The sequence below is a fragment of the Lithobates pipiens genome, unplaced genomic scaffold, assembly GCF_037356315.1.
Source record: "Lithobates pipiens isolate NorthernLeopardFrog02 unplaced genomic scaffold, aLitPip1_a1.2 Scaffold_28, whole genome shotgun sequence".
In the NCBI taxonomy this organism is placed as follows: Eukaryota; Metazoa; Chordata; class Amphibia; order Anura; family Ranidae; genus Lithobates; species Lithobates pipiens.
Window position 1 is genome coordinate 39038313 of NW_027507789.1, and position 27365 is coordinate 39065677.

The following is a 27365-nucleotide window of genomic DNA, read 5'->3' on the forward strand; positions in this document are numbered from 1 at the left end:
TGTATATTATTCATTCCCCTTTTTGGAAAGTAGACAGTCCAATGTATTTAGTAAAAGGCATGGCAAGCTTTTTGAACTTGTCATTTTTTGTCATAAGTTTATGGAAAATTAAGACATTAAACTTTATTTTTATTTTTTTATACGTACTGTCACCAGTACAGTACAGCGTCATCATATCATGGGTACAAAAAAGTACAAAAAAAATAATAATAATAATATTTTTTTTCACATTTTAAAAAAAATGTTATCATATTTTTTTTTTAACTTTTTTTTAGCACACTGTGACCAGAGAAATATAATGTTACCATGATAACATTGTACTACTCTGGGAAAGTGATCAGTTTTTTGTTTTTTTTGCTATATGCATGAATGTTACTGAATGAAAAGGATTCATTCAGTTTGTTTTGTTGTGATTAGCTGTGATTGGTCACATGGTACAGATGGGCTGTGATTGGCCCAGTCTGTACCATGTTATCACACAGACCAATCACAGCTAGCAACACCATTATATACAATGGATGGCTTGAAAGGAAGCCATACTTTGTTTACACCTGTCACATGGTACCGGCAGTGGGCCGGTACAGTGATCAGTAATCAGCTGTGTCCGATGGACAAGCCTGTGACAGATCGTGACGCTGCATGGCTGCTTGGGGGGCGCGATCCCGGAGTACGTTGTGTGACATCCACCCGAACCAATGAGAGGTTCCTGCTGGCATCAATATGACATAGGCCGGGCAGAAACCGGTTAAGTTCCTGGCTCCCAGGATTGGCGCACATTTCACATGTGGGTAGTTTAGGGACAGGTCACCCATCTCACAGGGACATTATTAGCAGTAGGGAGAGGTTCCAGACGAGTAGGGAAAGAGCATGGACCAGCCAGGCCACATTCTATCCTTCAAGAAGATGCTGTGGGTCTGTTTTCGGCAACATCCTGTGATATAGTTGTGTCCTGTTTATGCATCTGCAAAGGGGCAAAATTCCTTCCATTGACATCAATGATGGGGTACTATTACTCGCACTGACACCAAAAGGCATTGTTCACTCCCACTGGATGCCAGGACATTTTCTACTACCACTAGCCCTAGTTCGACCACCCTAAAGTCTGAAGAACAGTAAACTCACCATTTGTTTAGAAGGTTTGGAGACCCCTGTTTTAGAGGGTTATTACTACAATTCAAGGACATCTGGGCCAGAGCACCGGTTTCCAGTCTCCCAGGTAATTTCCAGTAGAGCATGTTCTTTTTGTTGATCTTTGAGTCCCTATTATCAGTATTGGGCTCTTTGGAGCAGATAAAATACCTTTCATCCTAACATTCAGCCAGACACATCTGAAATAGGTACCACTATAGGAAAGTAAACACCAACCAAAGTACCAGAACATTCTTTATAAAAAGTCTTCAGGTTCACAAAAACTCAGGAAAGTCATTTGTTTAGCTAACAATAGTTATATTAGTTTTAATTGTCAGCTATGGTCAACGTGTATTGTATTTTCCATCCAGCATTCACCAACAGTGGAACAGGTCTTCAGGTAGGAGGTGGGAGTTCTTCATCATCCAACCACATAGAAAATTCAAAGAGAGAACCAAAATGTTTGCTTTCCATTCAGCCATCTAAAAAAATAAAATAAATACATAAATACATTTCTAAAGCATTATTTTTTCACAGCATAATTTAATAATGTTATCATGTCATCTGCTTTGGAGGAGTCAATTGGACACATGGCTATATCTCAGTGTAAGGTAGAACTTCACTTCAGTGTTAGTGAATTCATATCTGCTGTGAGGTCCCAGATGTCCCAATATTCATAGATATATTTCAGAAAAATGTATCTGCAACTGCTCAATGTGCATCTAGAAAAATATACCTTAATAAATGTAGTTAATAACAAAAAAATAAAAATGATATCATTGTATTGAAGCCAATGAATTTCAGTAAAACATAATTTTTGGCAAAATGTCTTAAATTTACTCATTGCTAACACTGACAGCTTTACATATTTCTTACTATAGAATATTATATCACAAACAACATAATCAACAGGTACCTTTTAATGGAACACTGCAGTTCTTACACACCTTTGGGTCACTGTTTTAGGATTGTCATGTAGGCCATGATGTTCTCTATTTGTATGGATCCTGTACATCTTTTGTATATCGTGACCTGTTATCCATTAGAACGTATGTATTCAAATGGCTTGTTAATCAAGTATGGTATTGTGATAAATGTATCTATCTTTATTTATTTATTTATTTATTTTTTGTTATATACTGTATTTTTTTAATCAGATTTTTTATTTTTAGTTATGTGGTTTTATATCTGCAGTCAATCATGTTTTGGAATGAGTATACTGACAGGTATAGCTTATCTGGAATCTAGCAACATCACTGATGTTCTATGAAATCTGTATTATACTGATGAGGCAGAAGCTTTGTGAATTGATAAGTCGTATTACAAAATGTACAATATGAAAAGGAAGATGGTTACGTAGGTTTCAAAAGGACAAATGTCCATCAAGTTCATCCTTTCACAGACTCCAACATTTTTTTTGGTCCAGCAAAAGCAAATTAAATAAAAGCTCTGGGAAGTCGTGAATAATTTTGCCTTTTGGGCAGTGGACTCCAGCTAGCAGACCAGATGTGGCCATTTTCATGCACCATTGGAAGACTCGTGAGACTTTAAATATGCCACTGGGAGTCTATAATTACCATAATAACCATAATTATATGTCATAAAAGCATTTTTTATTACAATTTTTATAAAAGTCAACAGATAACCACACAATTAAGAACACATAAATCTTTGCCATATGTGGAAATCACGTAGATGTGTGTAAAATCCCAGCGACGCCACATATGAGGGTCAGCGTTTTGCAGGGCACCCTACTTCATCGGGACCATGTATTGTCAGATTTGTGAAAGTTGTCCAATCATAATTACAATGGTATATACCAGGGATATGCAATTAGCGGACCTCCAGCTGTTGCAGAACTACAACTCCCATGAGGCATAGCAAGAATCTGACAGCCACAAGCATGACACCCAGAGGCATGATGGGACCTGTAGCTTTGCAACAGCTGGAGGTCTGCTAATTGCATATCCCTGGTATATACCCTCCAAAACGCTCCATCCAGTCCTGGGAGCACATATATCAACGCTCTCAGTTCATGGGAAGACCACATTTGATCCTATGATATATGAACTTGGATTTACCTTTCCATGTCATGGACTAACGACATATCTGCATGAATCATATTAATATACTTTTTTTTTTCCAATTGGTCTGAATTCGAAGATTGCTCCTATATGTACAGGAGTGGACATTTTTTGTCTCCAGTCATTTTTGATTTTTCTTCTTCTTCATTCTTCCCGTGGGCCGGCTCCCAGGACTGGACAGGGCATTTTCCACATCATGGGGGGTACAGTGTATTAAAATTAAAATTTAACAACTTGAACAAATCTGACAATACATGGTCCTTGTGAAGCCGGGTATCCTGTGAGACACATAGACCAATTCCTGTTATTTCAATCATATACGACTTCGCTGGGATTCGCCCACATCTACGTAATAACCACACATTTAAAGGTTTTATGTGTTCTTAATTGTGTTGTTATCTGCTGACTTTTATAAGAATTGTGATAAAGAATGCTTTTATGAATTAGAATTATGGTTGTTGGATTCCTACTGGCATATTTAAAATCCCATGATTTTTCCAGTTTTGTTTTTTGATGTTACTATTATGGGATAATACCTTTGGAAGTCATTAATTAATGATACCCCACTCCTTTTTTGACTTTACGGTGGCCATTTTCAGGCCTTTAACAGGCCCTTGGGGTCTTTTCCTTCTACAAATACCAACAATGGGGCATTATTCCTTCCACTGACACCAACTAGAGGTCATTATTTCTCCTCGCCCTGACCACAGGCTGTAGGTCATTAACCGCCAAACATTCTTTAATTCCACTGACCACCGACTCTGAGGCATTGATTACACCCACTGACAATATTGACTACCAATTGCTCTACCAATCGCGGCAATACCGCACATGTGTGGTTTGACTACCGTTTTCATATGCAGGCGCTACTTACATATGCGTTTGCTTCTGCGCCCGAGCTTGTTGTGACGGGGTGTTTTAAAAAAAAATAATTCTTATTTATTTTACTTGATTTTATTTATTATTACACTGTTTAAAAAAAAATGGATCACTTTTATTCCTATTACAAGGAATGTAAACATCCCTTGTAATAGAAAAAAGCATGACAGGTTCTCTTAAATATGAGATCTGGGGTCAAAAAGTCCTCAGATCTCATATTTGGACTTAAATGCAATAAAAAAAAAAAAAAGTCATTTGAAAAGATGACACTGAAAAAAATGTGCCTTTAAGAGGTATGGGCAGAAGTGACGTTTTGACGTCGCTTCCGCCCTGCTATGGTATAGAGACGGGTGGGGGCCATCTTAGCCTCACTCATCTCCATACCACAGAGAAGGGTCCCGATCGCCTCCGCCGCTGCCGACAGCTCCGGTAAGCGACGGAGGGCGCGGGAGAGCGGTGGGAGGGGGGTGGCACCTCTCCCTCCGCCGAAAACGGTGATCTTGCAGCGAACCTGCCGCAGAGACCACCAATATCATACACATGACCAGCGCCTGAAGAGATGGATACCTCGATTGTGGCAGCAGCTGCTGCCGTTACCGAGATATCCCTCTTCAAAAAATGGACGTATGTCGTCGTGCACCAGTCGTAAAGTGGTTAAACTTCTTTGATTGACAGAAACACATAACAGTATTCTAAAAAAAAACATTGCGTTGGCCTTCTTGCTTCTGCTAAATGGCCACTTCTTATACATTCTGTAAGTCATGCCGTGTACACACGATCGGAATTTTGGTCAGAAAAAGCTCTGATGGTTTTCCCGATGGGATTTCGCTGTCTTGCCTACACACGGTCACACCAAATTCCGACCGTCAAGAATACGGTGACGTGCAACACATACGATGGGACTAGAAAAAAGGAAGTGCAATAGCCAGTAGCCAATAGCTTCCATCTCGTAGTTGAATCTGAGCATGCGTGAGTTTTTGCGCATCGAAATTGCATACACACAAACTTTTTCCAACCGCAAAATTGCGAACATGCTCTCAATCTTTTGCTGGCCGAAATTCTGATGGAGCATACACACGATTGCATTTTCTGACCAAAAGCTCTCATCGGTCTTTTGCTGGCCGAATTTCTGATCGTGTATAGTTGAATATATATATATATATATTATATATCACACTATTTCTAACTAGCTAACTAATTAAGTAACTATATCAAATAACTAACTATATTATGTATAACCTTTAATTTACTTTATAAAAGATATCTTCAAGTATTCTTGCTCTATGAAAAACTACTATGTGTGTATTCTTATTTGTGAAAACCTACTGACCTTAACCACTTCAGCTCCGGAAGATTTGGCTGCTCAATGACCAGGAATTTTTTTGCGATTTGGCACTGCGTCGCTTTAACTGACAATTGCGTGGTCGTACGACGTTGCACCCAAACAAAATTGATGTCCTTTTTTTCCCCCACAAATAGAGCTTTCTTTTGGTGGTATTTGATCACCTCTGCGGTTTGTATTTTTTGCACTATAAACAATAAGAGAGCAAGAATTTTGAAAAAAAAAACACAATATTTAGTACTTTTTGCTATCATAAATATCCCCATTTTTTTTTTTTTTAAAACAATTTTTTTTCTCAGTTTAGGCCGATACATATTCTTCTACATATTTTTAGTAAAAAAAAATTGCAATAAGCGTATATATTGAATGGTTTGCGCAAAAGTTATAGCGTCTAAAAAATAGGGGATAGATTTATAGCATTTTTATTATTGTTAACTTTTTTACTAGTAATGTCGGCGATCTCCGATTTTTATCAGGACTGCGACATTATGGCGGACACTTTTGACACATTTTTGCGACCATTGGCATATATACAGCGATCAGTGCTATACAAATGCACTGATTACTGTAAAAATGTCACTGGTAGGGAAGGGGTTAACACTATGGGGCGATCAAGGGGTTAATTGTGTTCCCTGTGTGTGTTTCTAACTGTAGGGGGAGGGGACTGACCAAGAGGAAATGACAGATCATGGTTTCTAGCTATTAAGAACTCATGATCCGTCACTCTTCACAGAACAGAATAGGGATTTGTGTGTTTACACACACATGTCCCTGTTCTGCCTCTCATGCCCACAATCGCTCATGGCCGCCATCATTTTACTGCGGCAGTAAGCCGTGTAATTGTAAGGGATCGTTTTTTTATTTTTTTTTAAATAACAAACGTCATACTTACCTCTACTGTGCAGTTTGTTTTGCACAGAGTGGCCCTGAAACTCCTCTTCAGGGGTTCCCCCGGTGGCTCTCACAGCTCCTCCAGGCATCAGATGTCCCCTGGGAGAAGCGGAGTTACTTTGCGGGCATGCTCCCGAGTCCAGCATTCGGCGTCCATAGCCGCTGAATGTATGACTCAGCCCCCCAGCGCCCGTCACATTGGATTTGATTGACAGCAGTGGGAGCCAATGGCTGTGCTGCTATCAATCTATCCAATCAAGAGCCAGGACCCCGTGGAGAGAGGGAGAGTGCGTCCCCGCTGAAGAGATGAAGGGCCTCAGGTAAGTAAAATGGGGGGGCTTGGGGGGCAGTGACTGCCAGGTGTTTTTTCACCTTAATGCATAGGATACATTAAGGTGAAAAAACACAACCCCTTTAAGTCATAAACTCGGGACATGGAGAACAACTGGTACAAAAATAACTTTCACACACCTAAGCTTTTTCGATGTCAAAACTTAAAAGGGGACACAAACAGCAGGTTTTTGGATTTTCGGATTTTCGTTCTTTTGAATGTTCGGATTTTCATTCTAATTTTTGGATTTCCAAAGTTCCGGATTTTTGAATTTCTGGATTTTCAAATATTCGGAAAAATTCGGACATTCGTATATTTCCCAATTAACTAATTTGTCCAAATTTATTAAAAAACAGATTTGGAACTAGATGAATTGCACATGTCTAGTACTCACCACCTGAAAAGAAAAAAAAAAAAAAACACACTGCCTTTGGTAGTTTTCTATCGGAAACATACTTACTACGCGGTCTTCATCTTTTCATTTATATGTAAATACCTTCATCTGACATAATACAGGTGACAAAATCCTCAAGAGAACTGTAGTAAATTCATGATGTCTTTAGCCTTAAAAAAAAAAATTTTTACTTTCATGAAAAAAATACATTCATTTTAATTGCTACACAAACCATTATGTCATGACATGTACTTGAATATGACCTTTCCATTTTAGTCTTCAGACAGATATGATTTACTAAAACTAACATGAAAAACAAACGTCCTTCCAATCATGGTAAGAGACGGGGGCGTTGCTAGTAGTGATGGACGAACTTCCGACGGGACGTTTCGCGAACGCGAAACGCGAACGGACACAAACGTTCGCGAAAACGACCGTTCGCCGCGGGCTCCATTGACTTCAATGGGAGGCGAATTTCGCAAACCTTTAGGTCGAATTTGCGGCCACGGGGTAATTATTAGGGGGTAGCACGTAGTCCCACCACCTGGACAATAGCATAATACATGTATGAGGTGAATTTGGGATCGATAACTACAAGCATTTTTTTTTTATTTGGGAAATTGTTCTGACAATTCAGGACTATGGAGCTAATGAAGGCAATGGAGGAGAGGGAAGGTCAGGGACCAGGGTAGGCAAACAAGAGGGTGCAGGAGATACAGAGCACTGACAGCAGCACCGTAATACAGAGCACTGACATCAGCACCGTGACATACAGCGCTGACAGCAGCTCCGTGACATACAGCGCTGACAGCAGCTCCGTGACATACAGCGCTGACAGCAGCTCCGTGACATACAGCGCTGACAGCAGCTCCGTGACATACAGCGCTGACAGCAGCTCCGTGACATACAGCGCTGACAGCAGCACCGTGACATACAGCGCTGACAGCAGCTCCGTGACATACAGCGCTGACAGCAGCTCCGTGACATACAGCGCTGACAGCAGCTCCGTGACATACAGCACTGACAGCAGCTCCGTGACATACAGCGCTGACAGCAGCTCCGTGACATACAGCGCTGACAGCAGCACCGTGACATACAGCGCTGACAGCAGCTCCGTGACATACAGCGCTGACAGCAGCTCCGTGACATACAGCGCTGACAGCAGCTCCGTGACATACAGCGCTGACAGCAGCTCCGTGACATACAGCGCTGACAGCAGCTCCGTGACATACAGCGCTGACAGCAGCTCCGTGACATACAGCGCTGACAGCAGCTCCGTGACATACAGCGCTGACAGCAGCTCCGTGACATACAGCGCTGACAGCAGCTCCGTGACATACAGCGCTGACAGCAGCTCCGTGACATACAGCGCTGACAGCAGCTCCGTGACATACAGCGCTGACAGCAGCACCGTAAGCAGCCCCAGGAGGAAGTCAGCACAGCACAGGGATGGTGTGATCCCCTCATAATAAGAACCCCCAGGAGGAAGTCAGCACAGCACAGGGATGGTGGGAGCCCCTCATAATAAGAACACCCAGGAGGAAGTCAGCACAGCACAGGGATGGTGGGAACCCCTCATAATAAGCAGCCCCAGTAGAAATATGACACCGCTCAACCTCTTCAAAGAGGAGGGTAGGGGCATATAGTACGGTGTGCTTTTTTGGGTCAGGGAAGTGAGCCAAATGAATTAAGAAGGTCTGTGTGCTTGATTCCAAAAATTGTTTATAGACATATACATGGTCTACTGATCACATGTGTTGAATTCCTCCGAGATCCATGCCTCATTCATTTTTAGAAATGTGAGGTAGTTAACACTGTGGTGAGCTAGGCGAGTACGCTTATCGGTCACAATCCCCCCTGCTGCGCTGAACGTCCTTTCGGACAGGACACTGGATGAGGGGCAAGCCAACAGTTCGATTGCAAATTGGGCAAGCTCTGGCCAGAGGTCAAGCCTGCCCACCCAGTAGTCTAGGGGTTCATCACTCCTCAGAGCGTCCACATCGGCCGTTAACCCAATGTAGTCGGACACCTGACGGTCTAGGCGTTCCCTGATGCTGGATCCGGATGACACCTGTCGATGGGTCGGCTGAAAGAATGACCTCATATCCGAAGTCACCAACACATCTTCAAACCGGCCTCTTCTTGCAGGCGCTGTTGGATTGGTACCCGCAAATCCTTCTCTGGGAGTGGGAATTGCTCCTCTGCCAGCGCACGCAAAAGCAGAATGCAGCATTTCTCGAAGCAAGGCCTGGAAGTGCTGCATTCTGACAGCCCTCTGCGACGGCGGTAACATTTCCGCCATTTTGTGTTTGTACCGGGGGTCTAAGTACGTTGCCACCCAGTACTGGTCCTTGACCCTCATGCTTTTTATACGGGGGTCCCTATTAAAACACTGGAGCATGAAGGCCCCCATTTGCACTAAAGTGGAAGCGGTGTGGTGGCCTGGCTCCTGCTCATCATCCAGGATAATGTCGTCCTCTTCATTCTCCTCTCCCCATCCTCGCACAACAGGGATCCCAGAAAGGTTTAAAGCATGCTCTTCTTGCTCCTGCTCATCCGCCCCGGCACCATCCTCCTCTGACTCCTCATCAGACTCCTGTTGTTGACTTGTCTCAGATAGAGTAGCCCCCCCTGGGAATTCATCCAGCATTGCGACTTCCTCATCTTCCCGCTCCTGCTCCTCCACAGCCTGATCAATGACACGACGCAATGCACGCTCCAGAAAGAAGGCATAAGGTACCATGTCACTGATGGCGCCATGGCTGCGACTGACCAGTTTGGTGATCTCCTCAAATGGCCGCAGAAGTCTGCATGTGTCGCGCATGAGCAGCCACTGGCGCGGTGAAAAAAAACCCAGCTCCCCAGAACCGTTTCTTTCGCAGAGTTCATACAGGTAGACGTTAACTGCACGTTTCTGCTGGAGCAGCCTATCAAGCATATAGAAGGTTGAGTTCCATCGCGTCGGGCAATCGCAAATAAGACGTCTGACCGGCAGATGGTGTCGCCGCTGAATGTCAGCAAGGCGAGCCATGGCCGTGTAAGATCTTCTGAAATGGGCCGAGATTTTCCTTGCCTGCCGCAAGATGTCCTGGACCCCAGGGTATTTGACAAGGAATCGCTGCACGACCAAGTTTAAGACGTGTGCCATGCACGGCACGTGCGTGATTTTGCCCTGTTTCAATGCGCTAAGCAGATTGGCACCGTTGTCACACACCACTTTACCAACTGTCAAATTGAGCGGTGTTAGCCACTCATCTGCCTGTGAACGCAAAGCTGAAAGGAGTGCCGGGCCAGTGTGGCTCTTTGCTTCCAGGCACAACAGACGCAGCACGGCATGGCAACGTCTCACCTGGCATGTGGAATAGGTTCTGGGGAGCTTGGGCGGTGCAGTGGAAGAGACGCTAGCAGCGGAAAAGGAGGAGGCAGCTGAGGAGGAGAGGGAGGAGGATGGAGTAGGAGGAGGAGAAGAAGAGTCAGGCCTGCATGCAATCCGTGGCGGTAAAACCAAATCTACACGGGTGCCACGGGTTACATGCTTGACGGCCGTCAGAAGGTTCACCCAGTGGGCAGTAAAACTGATATACCTTCCCTGCCCGTGTTTGCTAGACCACGTGTCTGTGGTCAGATGTATCTTGGCACCGACACTGTGTGCCAGAGATACATTCACTTGCCGCTGAACATGGCCATATAGCTCTGGGATGCCCTTCTCTGAGAAATACTTCCTTCCTGGGACCTTCCATTGTGGTGTTCCAATGGCCACAAATTTGCGAAAGGCCTCCGAGTCCACCAGTTTATATGGCAGTAGTTGGCGGGCTATGAGTTCTGACAAGCCAGCCGCCAACCGTTGGGCAAGAGGGTTATCCGGCGTCATCATTTTTTTACGCTCAAACATTAGGCCCACGGAAGCCTGCCTTTTTGCAGAAAAATGTGAGCTTGGCGTGATGGAAGGTGGAGTGGAGGACAATTGTGAGGAGAGAGGAGAAGGAGAAGTAGAAGACGAGGCTGGACGGTGAGAGCCTGCAGTGTGGCTTTGTGTGTTCCGTTGCTCCCACTGGGCTCGGTGATGGCTGCTCATGTGCCTTCTTAAGGCGGTCGTCCCTAGGTGAGTATTGGGCTTACCGCGACTAACGCGTTGACTGCAAAGATTGCAGATGGCAACGCTATTGTCAGCAGCGGACACGTTAAAAAAAGCCCACACTGCGGAGCCATGTGCCGGTGTCCTGGGAGCGCCAGATGTGACCGTACATGGTCGATGACTCGCTCCTGATACATTTGCAGTCTGCTTTGTCCCTGCTGTGCAATGTAAGTCATTGCTGCTTCTCCTCCCTATCTGCTGGTCCATATCTCCCTCTGAACTCCCCTCCTCTTCCTCTCTTGTGGGCACCCACGTGACATCACTAGACACGTCATCATCAACGTCACCTTCCCCACCGCTATAAGTAGAGTAGGCAGCAACACCGGGGACCAACCTCCTCCTTGGGCTGATCTGGGTACTGGCGTCAGACTGCTGAGTAGCGCTTGTTGCTACCTCCTCTTCCTGATCCAATACCAAGAGTGGCTGCGCATCAGAAATGTCCTCTTGATATGGATCGGAAAATAATTCCAGTGACTCAAGCGGAAGGTATGTGGTGGTGGTGGTGGTGGTCGTGTTGTTGGTGGTAGTGTCTTTGGGGGTGCACATAGCAGAGAGTGAAGAAGAGGGTGCAGATCGAGAGGATGAGGAGGGTGCAGAAGAGTAAGGCTGAGCGAGCCACTCAACCAAGTCTGGTGCATCCTTTAAAGTAATTGAACGCACCTTCTGCAACTTCCCACTTTGGCTCAAGCCTGTTGCTCCTGCCCTACCCCTACCACCCCTGCGGAAGGGCCTGCCTCTTCCTCTGCATGTCATTTTTTAAATGACCCTGTGACAAAACTCTTAGTCCCTATACCGCTGAAGGACTGCTGCAGTATAGGTGAGCGGTCAGCAGTGGTGCACGTCAACCCTATCTATTGTGGACCTATAGCGGTCCTTACAGAACAGCAGACTGTACCGCACTCAAGCCTATGTACCGTAGCACCCTATACCAAGTTACCAGTCCTTATAAGAACTTTTGTGGACCAAGCAGGTTGTGTATTAGTGTTTAGCAGACTGTACGTCAGTCCCTATACCGCTGAAGGACTGCTGCAGTATAGGGCAGCGGTCAGCAGTGGTGCACGTCAACCCTATCTATTGTGGACCGATAGCGGTCCTTACAGAACAGCAGACTGTACCGCACTCAAGCCTATGTACCGTAGCACCCTATACCAAGTTACCAGTCCTTATAAGAACTTTTGTGGACCAAGCAGGTTGTGTATTAGTGTTTAGCAGACTGTACGTCAGTCCCTATACCGCTGAAGGACTGCTGCAGTATAGGGCAGCGGTCAGCAGTGGTGCACGTCAACCCTATCTATTGTGGACCGATAGCGGTCCTTACAGAACAGCAGACTGTATCGCACTCAAGCCTATGTACCGTAGCACCCTATACCAAGTTACCAGTCCTTATAAGAACTTTTGTGGACCAAGCAGGTTGTGTATTAGTGTTTAGCAGACTGTACGTCAGTCCCTATACCGCTGAAGGACTGCTGCAGTATAGGGCAGCGGTCAGCAGTGGTGCACGTCAACCCTATCTATTGTGGACCGATAGCGGTCCTTACAGAACAGCAGACTGTACCGCACTCAAGCCTATGTACCGTAGCACCCTATACCAAGTTACCAGTCCTTATAAGAACTTTTGTGGAACAAGCAGGTTGTGTGTTAGTGATTAGCAGACTGTACGTCAGTCCCTATACCGCTGAAGGACTGCTGCAGTATAGGTGAGCGGTCAGCAGTGGTGCACGTCAACCCTATCTATTGTGGACCGATAGCGGTCCTTACAGAACAGCAGACTGTACCGCACTCAAGCCTATGTACCGTAGCACCCTATACCAAGTTACCAGTCCTTATAAGAACTTTTGTGGACCAAGCAGGTTGTGTATTAGTGTTTAGCAGACTGTACGTCAGTCCCTATACCGCTGAAGGACTGCTGCAGTATAGGGCAGCGGTCAGCAGTGGTGCACGTCAACCCTATCTATTGTGGACCGATAGCGGTCCTTACAGAACAGCAGACTGTACCGCACTCAAGCCTATGTACCGTAGCACCCTATACCAAGTTACCAGTCCTTATAAGAACTTTTGTGGACCAAGCAGGTTGTGTATTAGTGTTTAGCAGACTGTACGTCAGTCCCTATACCGCTGAAGGACTGCTGCAGTATAGGGCAGCGGTCAGCAGTGGTGCACGTCAACCCTATCTATTGTGGACCGATAGCGGTCCTTACAGAACAGCAGACTGTACCGCACTCAAGCCTATGTACCGTAGCACCCTATACCAAGTTACCAGTCCTTATAAGAACTTTTGTGGAACAAGCAGGTTGTGTGTTAGTGATTAGCAGACTGTACGTCAGTCCCTATACCGCTGAAGGACTGCTGCAGTATAGGGCAGCGGTCAGCAGTGGTGCACGTCAACCCTATCTATTGTGGACCGATAGCGGTCCTTACAGAACAGCAGACTGTACCGCACTCAAGCCTATGTACCGTAGCACCCTATACCAAGTTACCAGTCCTTATAAGAACTTTTGTGGAACAAGCAGGTTGTGTGTTAGTGATTAGCAGACTGTACGTCAGTCCCTATACCGCTGAAGGACTGCTGCAGTATAGGTGAGCGGTCAGCAGTGGTGCACGTCAACCCTATCTATTGTGGACCGATAGCGGTCCTTACAGAACAGCAGACTGTACCGCACTCAAGCCTATGTACCGTAGCACCCTATACCAAGTTACCAGTCCTTATAAGAACTTTTGTGGACCAAGCAGGTTGTGTATTAGTGTTTAGCAGACTGTACGTCAGTCCCTATACCGCTGAAGGACTGCTGCAGTATAGGGCAGCGGTCAGCAGTGGTGCACGTCAACCCTATCTATTGTGGACCGATAGCGGTCCTTACAGAACAGCAGACTGTACCGCACTCAAGCCTATGTACCGTAGCACCCTATACCAAGTTACCAGTCCTTATAAGAACTTTTGTGGACCAAGCAGGTTGTGTATTAGTGTTTAGCAGACTGTACGTCAGTCCCTATACCGCTGAAGGACTGCTGCAGTATAGGGCAGCGGTCAGCAGTGGTGCACGTCAACCCTATCTATTGTGGACCGATAGCGGTCCTTACAGAACAGCAGACTGTACCGCACTCAAGCCTATGTACCGTAGCACCCTATACCAAGTTACCAGTCCTTATAAGAACTTTTGTGGAACAAGCAGGTTGTGTGTTAGTGATTAGCAGACTGTACGTCAGTCCCTATACCGCTGAAGGACTGCTGCAGTATAGGGCAGCGGTCAGCAGTGGTGCACGTCAACCCTATCTATTGTGGACCGATAGCGGTCCTTACAGAACAGCAGACTGTACCGCACTCAAGCCTATGTACCGTAGCACCCTATACCAAGTTACCAGTCCTTATAAGAACTTTTGTGGAACAAGTGAGTTGTGAATGTTTAGCAGACTGCAGCAGAAGGGCAGCAGTCAAGTATAATATCCTTTCTATATTTGGAAGAAAGAATATTATACATGTACAAGCCTATTACTGTACCACTGATACCAGTCCTGAAAAGAACCTTTGTGGAACTAATAATAACAGCAAGTCTTTAAAATTACCCTCACTGCCTGACAACACTGCTTCCTTCCTGTCCCTATACAAATTGGCAAAAAAAGAGAACGATTAGTGGTTACTGGAACAGCTCTTTTGTGGACCTTGATAGTAACAGCTAATGATGATGATGATGATGATGATGATGAAAGACTAATCTGGCTGTCCCTGTAGCATACACCGTCCTTTCCCTTTCTCTAAACTAACAAAAGACACTCAGGCTGCTGCAAGAATCAGCAGCACAGCAAACCTATCAACACCTAACACCTATACCAGTCCTGAAAAGAACTTTTGTGTACCAAATAGCTAGTGGTTTATCTCTCCCTACTCCACACAGGAACCTGTCCCTATCGTAACAGAAGAAAGAATGTAAAATGGCCACCGGATCGGGTGTATTTATAGGTTAGGGGGAATGTACAAGTGTCCATGTGCTGTCATGTCTCAATTGGCTGTCCTGTATCACATGATAAACGTGTCACCAAAGGTTAAAGTTCTTGTATACATTAAACACGTAAGTCCGCCGCGGCGAACGACGGAAAAAGGCGTTCGAACGTGCGGACCGCGAATGTCGGAAATTCGCCGCGAAACGACCGCCGGGCGAACCGTTCGGCCATCACTAGTTGCTAGGTCTACAAAAGATCTGGGGCTAGAGCCCACAGCAGCGAAGTAAAGAAAGTCATATGCTTGGGTGGGCATACACGTGTATATACAGTAATATACGTGTGTGTGTGTGTGTGTCTATATCCCCACTTACATTAGGGTCCCCAGAGAGCCCCCCCCTTACATCAGGGTCCCCAGAGAGTCTCCCCCTTACATTAGGGTCCCCAGAGAGCCCCCCCCCTTACATCAGGGTCCCAAAAGAGTCTCCTCCTTACATCAGGTCTACAGAGAGCCTCTCCCCTACATCAGGGTCTCCAGAGAGCCCCTCACTTACATCAGGGTCCCCAGAGAACCCCCTTTACATCAGAGTCCCCAGAGAGCCCCTCACATCAAGGTCCCCAGAGAACCCCTCTTACATTAAGGTTCCCAGAAAGCCCCCCCACTTACATCGGGGGTTTCCAGAGCATCCCCCTACATTAGGGTCCCCAGAGAGCCTCCCCCTTGCATCAGGGTCCCCAGAGAGCCCCTCACTTACATCAGGGTCCCCAGAGAACCCCCTTACATCAGGGTCCCCAGAGAACCCCCCTTACATTAGGGTTCCCAGAGAGCCTCCCCCTTAAATCAGGGTCCCCAGAGAGCCACCCCCTTAAATCAAGGTCCCCAGAGAGCCTCCCCCTTAAATCAGGATCCCCAGAGAGCCCCCCACTTACATCCGGGTCCCCAGAGAGCATCCCCTCCACTTGGGAGACTCTGCGCTATGGGCCCCAAAAGCCACCCCCTAGTGATGTCACTGGTAAGAGCATTGTGTACAGAACTGCTCTAATTTTCCATCCCTCTACGCTCATAAGTTAATACAGGCATACCCCACTTTTAAGTACACAATGGGGTTTATTTACTAAAGCTGGAAAGTGCGAAATCAGGCTCACTTCTGCATAGAAACCAATGAGCTTCTAACCCCAGATTGTTCAATTAAACTTTGGTAATAAAATGTGGAAGATCAACCTGGAAGCTCATTGGTTTCTATGCAGAAGTGAGCCTGATTTTGCACTTTCCAGCTTTAGTAAATAAACCCCATTGTGTACTTAAAAGTGGGGTATGCCTGTATTGGCACGCAAACATTTGACCTGGAACATTACTAGAAGACCCTATTTATAATTAATTTAAAACATTTAAGAATATTAAACCCAACATTCCATTTTCATGATATGTGTCTGCTGTACCATGTATTTGTAATAAAACCTATCCTCTTTATAGTGCTTCGTTTAGGTGAAATCCTTGGAGTTCCTGCCGGTCCCTCCGCTTTCCTAGTAACTTACCAGGCTAGACACAAGAGCAAAGCATGGTCAGTTTTCTAGATCTCCTCCAATGATCAGACTTGTCCTTACATTCTCCCCCCCAAGCACAGCCACTTGCTTAGAAGATCAGTGCGCTGCTGTTTCTCCTCTGGTAGCTCTCTTAGCTCCTTATGCCACTGAGAAAAGAGGGTATAGGATCACTTATAAAAAAAGTGTCTTATTGGCTGGATCACCAGGTGAAAAATAAAGAGAAAAAATAAAACAAATGCAGCCATCTCATTTAAGCATTTTCGCCTCCCTATACAGTGGAACCTTGGATTGTGAGTAACACGATTTACGAGCGTTTCGAAATACGAGCTATTTTTAAAAAGAAATCCTGACTCGATTTGCGAGCGGGATTCAACCCACTGAGGTGTGTACCGCATTTGGCCAGAGGTGCGGGGGCGCCGTTGACGCTGAATGAATGAATGAAAATATTTGTAAAGCGCACAACGCGAACTGAATCGCCTCAGGGCGCTGCGGTGACACTGCGCTCCCGAGTGTCTCCGAGCGCCCCCCCCGCACCTCTGGCCACATGCGGGACTGCATACACCTGTGCCCCTGCACCTCTGGCCACGTACAGTACTACATGCATTAGCAGTCACTGTGGAACGAATTATCTGAGTTTCCATTGATTCCTATGCGGAAACACACTTGGAATGCTTCTGGAACGGATTATGCTCGTAATCCAAGGTACTAGACATGTGCAATTCGTTTAGTTCCGAATTCGTTTTTTAACAAATTTTGACAAATTCGTTCATTTCCGAATTTCGGAACTTTTCAATTTCTGTATTTCGAATTTCCGAATTTTAAAATTTCAGAATTTTTGAAAATTCCGAATTTCGGAAATTCTGAATTTCAGGGATTCAGAATTCGGAAATTAGCAATTTCGGAAATAGGAATAAGAATGAAAGTCTAAACATTCAAAAGAATGAAAATCTGAAAACTTGAAAACCCAAAAATCGGAAATAATAACTAACTAATAATAAATATTATATTATAGGTATTGGAATTTCCTTCCAAATTTGGCTGTTAGTGAACCTACTTGAACGAATTATCTGAAATAATGAATGCCGTATCTAAACAGATGGAACGTAATTCTCTAATAATAATAAATAACAATAATAATAATAAAACCTTTTTATTATTATTATTTATTATTAATTTGTTCCATTCCATTTGTTTAGATTCATTATTCACATACGTTATTTCGAATAATTCATAACTTCAGATAAATTTGTTTTCATTAGGTTCACAAACAACCAAATTTGAAACCAAATTCCAATACCTATAATTTAATAGTTAGTTATTATTAGTTAGTTATTATTTCGAATTTTACTGATTTTCTGAAAATTCAGAATTCGAAAATTTGGAAATTCAGAATTTGAAAATTCGGAAATTTGAAAATTCGAAAATTCGGAAATTAGAAAATTCGGAAAATTTGGAAATTCAGAAATTCGAAATGCAGAAATTCGGAAATTTGAAGATTTGGAAATTCAAAATTTGAAGATTTGGATATTCAAAATTTGGAATTCAAAAATTCGGGAATTCAGAATACGAAAATTAAAAATTCAGAAACTTGAAAATTCTAAATTCGAAAATTAGATATTTGGAAATGTAAAATTCGAAATTTGGAAATTCAGAAAATTTGGAAATTTGCGATATTCGAAAATTCGGAAATGTGAAAATCCAAAATTTTCAATTTCCCAAAAAAAGAATGAAAGGAAAACAAACAATTTTTTTTGTCAGTGCACATGTCTACAAGGTACTACTGTATAACCCTTTATGCGGCTGCTAAAGAAGGAGTGAAGGGGGAATAAAATAAACTGTGACTTGAGTGACAGCTCTGGGGCTGCTGACATCACATCCAAGATAGCGACACCCAGCAGCAGTCTCAGGGCTTTGTCTACCCAAGGGAGGCCATCGCAAGTAAATAAAATGCTTCAATTATGTTAAATGCACATTCAATATTATGCCTCGTTGACACGGGAGGCATAGCAGTGAGTGCCCCATGTGTGGGCCATGTTTCCCTGCATGGGGGATGCACAGGTGTTCCATGCATCCCCCTGCAGGCAGTCCCATTGATGTCTTCTGCTGTGTCCCAATTGATATAAATGGGGCTGCCTGCAGGGGGATGCACAGAATATACCTGTGCATCCCCAGGCTGGTAAACACGACCGAGGCCTTCTGGGCAAATTTTTGTTGAAATGAATAGTCTAGTGACAGCCTCTCTTTGAAATCCACTAATGTAAGCCAGGCACATCTTTTAGGGGGCGTGGCCCGGAGGAAGACCGCCACATATGTTATCACAGTAGGTCTGCTCTGATGTGTGGCTCGTGGGATACGTCCTCTGTTTCACATTTGATGTTTGGAGCTGGGACGAGCTCCTTCCCTGGCCGGCACACATAATCCCTTATCCGGTCTTTTGCTTGATTCTCATTTGTCTGTTTATACATTCCAAGAGGGTTGCACTGCAACATTAAAAATGTATAGCATATTAGGGTATACCAGCCAACAGTTTTCTACATTCACCAACTTTTTTTTATAGAATGGCAATATAGCGATGAATTGGCCTGTCCACATTTTTTAATTAATTGTTGCGAAAGCCTTTAAATTACCTCAATGAATTTTCTGTGACATCATCCAAGGCAGGGAAGACCTGGGACATTTTGGACTACACAACCATCTGTAAGGACCATTTTCTTTTAGGCTCAAGAAAGTGAACCAAACACTGGGGTCTATTTGTTTAAATAAAAAAAAAAGTTCTAATGTCCAAAGTATTTGCACATCCACCATGAATATTCACCGTCGTTTTCTTAATCTCTTAATTTTAGGAAGCTTCAAGAAATTTGAATTGTGGGATTTCAGGAAAATGCTGCATTATGGCCACTAGATTAAACTGACATGTAAAATAAATTTTCTTAAAAAAACTGGACTTTGGAGAATCATGAACACTCAAAAGAGATTATTTAGTAAAAAGTACAAATTTTATTACACATAATAGACATTATAGCAAAAAGGAGCTAAAACACATGATAACACTGGAATGCACATGAAATGAGAATATGTAATGGTGGAAAAAACCCAGACCAACTGTCAGACGAAAATCTGATGAAATCTAACATGTTTCAACGTATGTAGTAGGGGTCTTCTTCAGGGAACGGAAGGAGAGGTGTTGAAAAGTGTTCGTAGCTTTATGGAAAATCTATAAGATCAATCTTATGGCTTTATGGAAACCTTTCAACCTTCTCCTTCCCCCCTGAAGAAGACCCCTACTACATATGTCGAAACATGTTAGTTTCATCTGTTTGTCTGACAGTTGGTCTGGGCTTCTTCGACTGTTACATATTCTCATTTCATGGGCTTTCCAGTGTTATTATGTGTTTTAGCTCCTTTTTGATATAATGTCTATTATGTGTAATGAAATTTGTATTTTTTACTAATCTCTTTTGAGTGTTCGTGGTCCCCCAAAGTCCTATTTTTCGAGGAAATATGTTGTATAAGGGATGTGGACCTGAACCTCTCTTCCCCATCCAATTAAACAATTTTTCTGTCTAAATTAAACTGACGATCATAGGAAATAGATAACAGGGATTATTCCGGATGGCTGTGCCAATGCTTTAGCCGCAGTGATCGGTGATCATGATGAAAAGTGGGAGTTGTTTTAAAGAACATGAGTTAAAGTAACATACCTTATTACCAACAAATTCTAACAAAAGTAATGGTTGAACTGAACTGTAAAAGAAGAAGTACATTATAAGCTGAACAAGATGACTACATCTCTGTGAAAATTATATGGACTCAAATAAATTTTAATAATGTCAACCCCAAAACATTTTTTTCAGCTTTCCTTTACAAGAGCACAGAATATTTATTTTACAGTTTTGACTTCATCATGGACTTCTTTGAGGCTCTTTGCCCAACAGGTGTCACTGATTCCAAGTCCTTCTCTGATTGGGGTCAATCACTCCTCAGGGCCACCAGCCCAACATATATTATTTCCAATGGAATAGAAGTCAAATGCCCCCCTGGAACATTTGTTCCCGGAATCAGTGCTCCTGAACTTGCTGTCCTGCAAGGGCAGCCCGGAGGAAGGATCTGCAGGAAGCACGACGCAACATGAACTCCAAACAAAGCTACACATCCCAAGAGAATTCAGATTTCAGTAGAGCGGAAAGGTCTCTCTTTCAGGGGGGGAGCAGGGCCTAATGGAAATCCTCTCCACCACATGTGAGCAACAGAATGAAAGTTAGGTGACCACACACTACTAATTCAAGGTAAAGTGAAAGTAAAAGTAAAACCTAACTAAATCCAAACCTATTCTAACTCTGTAAAGAACAAAACGCTTTACTTACCTGTTCTGCAGCCGATCTGGTCTGGTTTCCAGCGTCTCCCTCTGTGTGCAGAAGAAAGCTGACAACGGCTGGGAAGTGACGTCACCCACAAAGTTACTATGGAGCTTACGTTGTTGACTACCTCTCCTCATTGACAGCTCAGCCTGGGACCAGACCAGAGCGGCTGTAGAACAGGTAAGGATAGCATTAGGTCAGCCTTAGAATTTGGTTAAAGCCCCGTACACACGATCGGAATTTGTGTCTGAAAAATCTTGGATGGTTTTTCCGATGGAATTCCGCTCAAGCTTGCCTAGCATACACACGGTCACACAAAAGTTTGCTGAACTTTCCTCATCAAGAACGCGGTGACGTACAACACTACCACTAGCCGAGAAAATGAAGTTCAATGCTTCCGAACATGCATCGAATTGTTTCCGTGTTTCCGGTTGGAACTTTTTCCAACCGAAAATTTTAAAACATGCTCTCAATCTTTTGCTGGTTAGAATTCGGCCAGCTAAAGTCCAATGGAGCATACATACAGTGGCATTTTCCGACCAAAAGCTCTCATCTGTCTTTTGCTGGCCGAATTTCCGATCGTATGTACGGGGCTTAAGAGCTAGTTTAGAGTTTAGTTAGAATTTGCCTTTGCAGACACTTTAAGTTCATGCCCTGCATGTCATATTCTGACTCTCCAATCTTCATTAGATTTGCCATTAGCCATGTAGTTTCAGGGCCTGGTTAAACGGGTATACACTGAATGGACTGTTTAGTTAGGCCCAAGCTGATTGGTATCATACTGTATGTGGTCAGTTTAAACCATATACTAGTGTAGCCGAGTGCCCCTTTACTCACTTTCCTTAAAGTCAGTGGTGGGCTCCTTTTACTCTGTTTTCCACAATCCCCTGGACTCCCTTCATCCTCCAAACTCCTGGACTCACCCAGGGGATATAAATTCAAGCTTCTCTCACTATTCGGTGCTAATAAACATCTTGCCTGGTGGAAGAGCAGTGACTGGGCATGGGAGCTGCCAGCAGGGACTGCGTCTTCCATTGTCTGGCATGTCAGCTGTTGGCGAAGAGCACAAGAGCATGCAGATTCTGCCTAAGTCCCAGTCACTGTGGTGGACATTGTGCCAGCAGACTTTGGAGTACCGCCCTTCCAGTGGAGTGGCATTGCCTTCAGCCACCTGAACCTCCAGACCAAAGACTCAGTCATACTCTTGTATAGCCTGCCTGGGAATCCCTGCAGCCAGCTACCTGAGCTATCAGCTACAGCCAGCCTCCTAATCTGAGAGGTTTTGTACTACCTACTGAACTGCAAGTAACTGATTGTAAGCTCCTGGAGGGCAGGGTAAATGTACAATACATATGTAAAGCACTGTGTAATTTGATGGCACTATATAAGTCCCTGTAATAAATACCGTATTTATCGGTGTATAAAACACACTTTTTCTCCCTAAAAAATTGGATGCAAATAATGTATGCTTGTTATACACCAATATTTGCAATTGGCTGCAAAGTGAGGATCTCCTGTATACAGGCTGCAATAGTGAGGCTGCAGATGGGCACTGATCATACTGCAATGATGGGCAAAGGTGAGGCCGCAGATGGACACTGATCAGACCGCATTGATTGGCAATGGTGAGGCTGCAGATGGGCACTGATCAGACTGCAATGATGAGGCTGCAGATCGGCACTGATCAGACTGCATTGATGGGCAATGGTGAGGCTGCAGATGGGCACTGATCGGACTGCAATGATGAGGCTGCAGATGGGAACTGATCAGGCTGCATTAACCTCCCTGGCGGTACGATTATTTCAGATTTTAGGTGCTAAAAGCGGTACCATTATTTTGCATGAAAATTTGGCGTTTTATATTGTAGTCCTGCAATTCTTAGGAATAACTCTCTTAAATCTGTCCAAACCAGAGTCTAGCAGACATCCCGGGTATAATAAAGTTTGAAAAATGAAATCATAAATTATAATATAATAAATAATTATAAATAATTGTACCAAATAATAATATAACAATAATAAAAATTATTCAATAATGTAATCAAATCAAAAACACAGAAATTTGCTCAGTTGCAGAATTGTCACTGTCATTACTTTTCAGTATTTGATGACGGATCTCCCCACAAATCGCTATCACTCAATTCTGCGAGTGATTCCAATTTATTATCGCTGTTTTCTAGCTGGTCTAAAACCATTTTTGATGTAAAAGGACAGTTTTGGTTGCTATGGGCAATCTCCAGTTTCCAGGCATAAATAACAGTTTTTATTACATAAAACTGCATGCAGGACACTGGGCAGACCACTAGGGACAACGGGGATGTGAAATATTTACATACAGCAATGTAATCTGTAAGATTACATTATACTGTATGTTTACTGTTTGTTTCACTTTTTGAATTTGGCGCCGATCTCCGTCCCCGTGCGTCGCAACGCTCGCAGGGCACGGAGATCGGCGATGTGATGCATCGAGCGAGACACGGCTCACTCGTACAGCGGGGAGACAACGCTGGATCCGAGGGAGAAGGTAAGTAAACCTCCTCCTGGATCCAGCGATGCAGTCCCGAGTCTGGCTCGGGGATACCGCTTTTGGTATGAAAATTCCACCCCGAGCCAGACTCGGGAATACCGTCAGGGGGGTTAATGGGCAATGGTGACGCTGCAGATGGGCACTGATCAGACTGCAATGATGAGGCAGCAGATGGGAATTGATCAGGCTGCGTTGATGGGCAATGGTGAGGCTGCAGATGGGCACGGATCAGACTGCGATGATGAGGCTGCAGATAGGCATTGATCAGGCTGCATTAATGGGCAATGGTGAGGCTGCAATGATGAGGCCACCGATGGGCATTGATCAGGCTGCATTGATGGGCACTGAGAAGGCTGTATTGATGAGCACTTATTTTGCTTCAAAGTTCTTTTTTTAAAACTTAAGTTTTTTTTTCTGAAACTTCCCTCTTAAAATTAATATGCGTGTGTAAGCCTGTGCCTGATATACACCGATAAATATGGCAAACTGTATCGCATCGTATATTTTGCAAATTATCTTTCCTTATTTCCTTTTTCTCTAGCAATCTGTTGGACCATACTGACATCTAGTGGTCAACTGTGGGAACTACTGCTAGCATTTGTAATGTTTTGGTTCAGTTATTTTCTGTTCAAAACGATTACATACTTTTTTTGCCATTCTATCTGCATTGTCAATTTACCCTGCACCATTCATTCAGTATACACCAAGGCGTACATCGCTTTTTGTCTGATCATTCAGCTGATATGGTTACTTCACACTGAACAAACCAAAACCTGTTTGTTTTGCAAACAGGTCATGTGAACAGTTCATCAGGGGAATGTACAAGACACAAAGAACTCATGAGAATCTCTCTTTATTGTTGTATATATTAAGGTACCACAATAGAATTGTAGGATATACACTTGTCTGTGAGCACGGTTACATCACACATACACACACACACACACACACTCACGGGTAACAAACCTTGCACTTTGGAAAAAAACTGCACATGATGAATTTCCGCCCCTGTACAAATCCCTTGTGTGTGTGTTTTCTCTTCAAGGTGAACTCCATAATCAATAAGGGTTCACAGCTTCAGTTGAACGGTGGTCTGTGATACTGAATGAGATTTTTTTTTTTTAAACTGTGCACAGAACAATGACGTCCGGCAATCCACTGCAGACAATCAAATATCGTCTTTTACTAAGGTCACTACACTAATCTGCTGAAAGCTAAACTCCACCAGGAAAATTAAAAAAAAAAGACAAATATTAATGGAGCTCAGTGGTTTTTTTTTTTCCATAAATTTTTTGTTTTAAATGCAAACATTGTAAATACTTAATTTGACCTTGTATCAATGTCTTTCAACCACTGTATGGCAGAGCTGATAATAGGTGAAGGAGGGGCAGCACAAGGATCCAATCAGTTGTCCTGCAGTGCTCATGTGCTAACGAGGAACATGCCAATAGGAGGAGGTAGCAGAGTGACAGAGAGATGAACTCATCAGTCTGCTGCTTCTCCTTTCACTGTCCAGTCACAAGTTGGGAGAGGGGCGAGACCTGTAAGTGTTACTTTACTGCAGCAGAGTAAAATTAGGTCTCTTGCCCTGTAAGACAGAGTCCTTCTGTGTAAATCTTAGGGCTAGATGGACAGAAATACAAATCTTTTGTAAATCGTAAAATAGGTCGTACTTAATTATTTATCTATTTTTTTGATATTTGGCTGGACTTCAGCTTGAAAGCACCTTTCGGACTGTTTGCTGCCAGTGAATGTCCGTCATTGCTCTGCGCAATTTGATAATAAATTACTGCATTTGAGTCGATTTGTGCTTGGAAAAACAAGACACCCAAAACAATATCACAGAGCTTATGCTAAAAGGCTCTGCGTTAGTGATATGCCCATCCCTACCTCAATGGACCCTATTGTAAAGAGGCATTTAGAGGACTTACTTTCAGTCGTACATCGTGGTTTGCTTTATAATCTGAATTAAAGGATGGGCGATGAGCAAAACATGCAAACCCTTGCTTAGTTTAGAATAGTCATCATTGCATTCAGTTATAACTATCTCTCTCTCTCTATATATATTTTTTTTATATCCATCATAATTTATCCATTATTTGTTCAAATTATATCGACTCTAAATAAATATAACAAAAATAAAATATTTCCCTTTGATACATATACAGGTCTATTTTTGTGTGAGCTTTTTCCTGGGGGGTGGGGGTGGGGGGAATAGAAAATGGTACAAGCATGTTTCAGCCTATCAGCTGCCAGCATTTCCCAGCAACACATTTAAACAGCAATGTGCTGACGATGCCACCTAAAGGCAGCCACTGATGCAAATAGCCAGAATGGGGATGTCAGTAGAAACTGATGCATAATTATTAGTGATACTGATGCCCAATTTTGCTGTCTCTGCCTTAATCCTCTATATTATATTTAAAGGCTTCTATTAGACCCTCTAAAGAATGCACAAAACCAGATACGCTACAGATGGAACCAATGACAAAGATGGAAACATCGAAAAAGACATGGTGCCACTGAAGCTGCCTCCAAAGAAGCTTGAGATGGAAGAGGCTTGGAAGGAGGAAACAGAGACCAGCTCCTGTGAGGCTGCCGGTGAGGCCCATCAAAAGGGCAAAGTGGGGCACATAAATGGCCATGAGCAAGGTAAAAACAACTAGGGCACATCTGAGAGTGAGTCCCCAAGCTTTTAGTCTCCCATCACCCCCATAGCAGTTTGGAAAGAAGGCCCTGCTCCCCTCCTGAAAAAGAGACCTTTCCAAGACCTCCACCGCAGCAAAGAAGGGCAGTGGGTAGGACAACAAAGCTTTGGACACCAGAAATAAGTTAACCACTGCTCTGATAGTAGAGGGTAGGTTGTCTGTTATGACCTCCTTGGTTTCATCTGCCCAGGTTAGATAAGCCACCAGAGCAAAAAGACCCTTGAGGATGCAAGCGGCAATGTGGGTCCAGTTCATCATGCAGTGGAATTCTTTAGGGTGTTGCATGTTCCCTTCCAGGGAAGGCAGGAAGATCTGGGAGGTGTAGCTGAAGACAATGATACCGATGGAGATAGGAAATTTCTTTACATCAATGTAAAATTTGACTTTGTCCCAAGCCCAGTCTCTAGCTCTGGACAGACAGTAGGCAATCACTAGGACATTAATGACGAAATGAGCTAAGGTGCAGAGCAAGCTGAACTTGGAGACAGACTTAAGGTTTTTGAGGAATGCACATGGTAGAAGCGCAGCAGTGGCTATAATTGACCAGGACTTCTGAGAAACTGGTAGGGTTGGGAAGCTGTTATACATCAAGTTTCCGCTGACCACCACATACAGGATGCATGTCATGACCAGTTCGATAATCTGAGCCACATTGACAATCCTTCCTCCAAGTTTTGGAAACCTCGGTGCGCAGCAGGCGTTGGCAATGTCCACGTAGGAGTCCCTAACCCTCACAATCTCTCCGTCTTCATTCTCTTCATACAAGCAAGCAATGAGAATCTTTCCTGTGTAACAACACACCACTGCAGCAAAAATGATGAGGAACAGTCCCAGGTATCCACCGTGTAGAATTGCGTAGGGTAATCCTAACACAAACATCCCCTGCAAAAAACAAGCAGAAAATAAGTGAGATTCCCTGCATCTCAATGTAGACGTTTCTATGTGTGAGACTGCAATAAGCTTAAAATATATCTAAAGTCAAAACCTTTTTGTTTTGGATAAAGCAGGAAAAGGTTAAAACACATCAAGTTTTTGTGTTTCTGTCTGTGTCCCATTGAGATTTCCCATCGAGATTTCCCATTGAGATTTCCCATCACTTCCTGGACCCGTT

General features: G+C 43.7%; 1 protein-coding gene and 1 long non-coding RNA gene across 4 annotated transcripts in view; both read right to left on the reverse strand.

Moving 5' to 3' along the window:
* Positions 1 to 1370: 1370 nt before the first annotated feature.
* On the reverse strand, positions 1371 to 7402 carry LOC143935321 (uncharacterized). The gene is made up of 2 exons (XR_013263493.1): positions 5422 to 7402; positions 1371 to 1610 (listed from the first exon to the last, which is right to left on the reverse strand). It is a non-coding gene; the product is annotated as an uncharacterized LOC143935321 (long non-coding RNA).
* Positions 7403 to 24383: 16981 nt separating this feature from the next.
* SLC32A1 (solute carrier family 32 member 1) overlaps positions 24384 to 27365 on the reverse strand; it is a 44815-nt gene continuing 41833 nt past the window's right edge. For all 3 annotated transcript variants that reach the window (XM_077459113.1, XM_077459114.1, XM_077459111.1), the window contains one exon: positions 24384 to 27136. In XM_077459113.1, the coding sequence (XP_077315239.1) occupies positions 25949 to 27136 (1188 nt within the window). In that variant the 3' untranslated portion in view covers positions 24384 to 25948. The remainder of the gene's footprint in view (positions 27137 to 27365) is intronic.